Source organism: Anoplophora glabripennis, unplaced genomic scaffold (assembly GCF_000390285.2).
Source record: "Anoplophora glabripennis isolate ALB-LARVAE unplaced genomic scaffold, Agla_2.0 scaffold7156, whole genome shotgun sequence".
NCBI classification, from domain to species: domain Eukaryota; kingdom Metazoa; phylum Arthropoda; class Insecta; order Coleoptera; family Cerambycidae; genus Anoplophora; species Anoplophora glabripennis.
The window spans coordinates 1-3,390 of NW_019423231.1; the positions used below are offsets into that span (position 1 = coordinate 1).

Genomic DNA, 3,390 nt, shown 5'->3' on the forward strand with positions numbered 1-3,390 from the left:
TTTAAGAACAAGAAAGTAACTTTGAGCATTTACTGTAATATTATTTTAATGTGATTACAAATATCAGTTTATTTAAAATGTTAAGGTTGACTTTCTTACATTATTAGTTGATATTGTTTATTTAAAATATTAATGTTGATTTTTATTTTATTGATTGATAATATTAATACCAAAAATGTGTAGTTATTTTTTTTAATGTGACGTTTTTTCATTATTCTCTGCTTTGAGGCTGCAGTTATAAATTATTTTTTATAAATCGGACTTTTTGCTTATATTTAATGTATAAAAATTGCGAATATTACTCGAAATCCATAAACGATATCGAAATTTTGTAAGAGCAAAAAAATCTTCTAAAATAGTGCTTATTTTTTAAAATATAAATTCTGTCGTCATTGGCATACACACAAAAAAAGTTACGGGATAGCCAGTGGCGCACAGGCACTAGAAAGAGAACATCCTGTATATGTATTCTCACCAAATTCTATATTTACATTGCTCTTATATAAAAAAATATGTGTACCAAATTTGAAGTTTCTAAGAAAAATAGTTTTCAAATTACATATTTGAAAAAAATAGGTTATCTATTCTATATTTAGAAGGCTATATCTCAGTAGGCGTGCACTTTTGTGTATAGGTAAGTTAGGCTAAATAGTATTATTTTCATCCAAGGAACCTGTGGTCAAGCATTGTCTATCCTTTTCAGGGACACCCTGTATACAGAAAGATTTCAACTAAAAATTTTAACTACAATTTGAAGTTTTTCGAGGAACCTAACAACCCCAGTTTCCGGAACTAAAATAAATTTCTTCCTTTCGAAGATATTGGCAGCGGGAGTGTTAAATGACACACCATGTATACATGATTATTTATTATTACAAGTATCTTCATTATTTTTACTTCTCTCGTAGGTTCTTTTTGCTGTGGTGGCGGTAGCCCTTGCGAGGCCTGAAGCAGGTTACAGCTACAGCGCTCCAAGCGGTCCTACCGGCGGCGGCAGCGGCGGCGGCGGTGGCTACCCCTCAGGTCCCTCCCCACAGTACGGGGCACCTGCCCAGCCCCCCACCATCCACAAGCACGTGTACGTTCATGTGCCGCCGCCAGAGACCGACCTGCCCGCTCCAAGGAAGCCCATCGCGGTGGCCCCAGCACAGAAACACTACAAGATCATCTTCATTAAGGCAAGCGGTCTGATTTCCAATTTTATTTTAAGAAGCATTAAATATTTAGAATTTTCTACCAATAAAATACCCCAGCAAGACATACAGGAATACGATTGTTTAACCCTAGACTTTTTTAGGCACCGACTCCACCAACCCCAACTGCCCCAATAATCCCAGTACAACCACAGAATGAAGAGAAAACCTTGGTTTACGTATTGGTGAAGAAACCTGAACCAGAACCAGAAATCACCATCCCCACACCAGCACCCACGCAGCCAAGCAAACCAGAAGTCTACTTCATCAGATACAAGACTCAGGTAAGAAATCGTAAACAGAAAATCTGGATCATTTTCCATCTCCCATTTCCTTATTCCTTTCCACAAAAAAAATGATTGGTCTTAAATTGAACTAACTCAATTATTTTCAGAAGGAAGAAGGTGGCGGTGGATATCCGGCCAGTGGCCAACCTGCCAGTTCTTACGGTGCCCCCTCAGCTCCGGCAGCGCCCTCTAGCGAGTACGGAGCCCCCGGACGTTCTGGTTATTAATTACTTTCCGTAAAGTAAATGTAAATTTGTAAATATTACCTCCAATGCCAGTCGAGTTATTCTTACTTGTGATTTTTAATATATCCATTAGCAAACGAGTTTTATTGGAAAAATCACGGTGGACAAATGTCATTCTTTATTCAACGAAGGGAATGAGAGACATTCTTGTACGGCAATTAAAATCTTTGTACTGTTACTGCACAGTGACGTTAGATGTTGTTGAATTTTGTATATATGATAGTCAAATGTAAATTAAGAAAAGCTTTATACAAATGTAGTAGCCCTAAGTTTAGTTTTTAGTTTTTTTATATATATTTTTTACCTATCACTTACAATTGTACCTATTCGAATACTTTTTTATTTACATTTTTTTAAGAAAATATAAAAAACTGCATAGAAAATGTTTGTAGTTTTCTTCTCAACAAATCCACGTTTGCCAATATCCACTAAATTCCATAATGAATAGTACTAGATATTTTTTAGATAGAATATATTAGATTTAATATTTTTCCAAAAACGCATCCTTTTCGAGATTAAAAAAATACTATTTTTTTATAATTTCCCAACTAATGGAAATTTGCAAATAAATTTAGCATAGTTTTCCTACGACAATTCAAAAACTCAATTTTGCTCTTTTTTTCTCAAAAACTCCTTGATTTGTACCACCTGCGGACTATGAAATTCGGCTTTAGGAATACAATTTGACCACAAAAGTGAAATGGCAGACAATATAGTCGGTAGCGTTTCTTAAGTGCAAGCGAGATGAGTTCGACGCATGGTAAGTAGCTCTGTAAATAGATTTGTATGAAAAGAAATATAAGCAAACATATATTTTATTGAAACTTACCATTCAGTAATAAGAAAACTAAACATTATACACTCTGAAATAAAAAAATATGAAAAGTTTGCCGCATTGAGGGACACTTTGTTTTAATCGGAAGTGTGTACACATTTCATTATTTTCTAATGGCGTGTCTATAAACTTGTCATGCTGCATTTTTTAACTTACAGTCGTCTATCTAAAATAAGTTAAAACTTATGCCATTACGAAAGCCATACTTCCAGCGTGTGTATTTTTTGTNATAGAATATATTAGATTTAATATTTTTCCAAAAACGCATCCTTTTCGAGATTAAAAAAATACTATTTTTTTATAATTTCCCAACTAGTGGAAATTTGCAAATAAATTTAGCATAGTTTTCCTACGACAATTCAAAAAATTTATTCAAATAAATTAGTTTGAAATAATCCCAGCAAGAAAATAAAATAACCAAATTTTCAGTGACAGATATCAAAAACATCAAGAAAATATTTTTCATTCAAAACTAAAAGATTCATGGCTGCACTAGTCGTACTACTTTTTTATTAGCTTAAGATGGACGATCATATATCCTTCACCATTAGTTTTTTCATTAGCTTGATATTATCGCATATTAAGGCAAGCTATCCATATATTAGCCTAAGAGCTGGCGTGATTTTTTCCCATCATTTGTATCTACCAAAGGATAAGCACATTAATGTTGAAATATGGTATACTGCTACGTCTGCCGTTGCAAACCGGCAGCGTTTGGCCGGAGGCGGGTACTCAAATTTGCTCTTCTTTTTCAAAAACTCTTTGATTTGTACCACCTGCAGACTATGAAATTCGGCTTTAGGAATACAATTTGACCACAAAAGTGAAAT

At 34.1% G+C, this 3,390-nt stretch overlaps 1 protein-coding gene across 1 annotated transcript; it reads left to right on the plus strand.

Annotated features, from left to right (window-relative positions):
* Positions 1-908: 908 nt before the first annotated feature.
* On the plus strand, positions 909-1,984 carry LOC111693050 (proline-rich extensin-like protein EPR1; the record flags this gene model as incomplete). The annotated part of the gene is made up of 3 exons (XM_023457187.1): positions 909-1,178; positions 1,298-1,477; positions 1,588-1,984. Coding segments are annotated over 3 exons (570 nt in total), but the record flags the coding sequence as incomplete, so codon positions are not given.
* Positions 1,985-3,390: the final 1,406 nt, after the last annotated feature.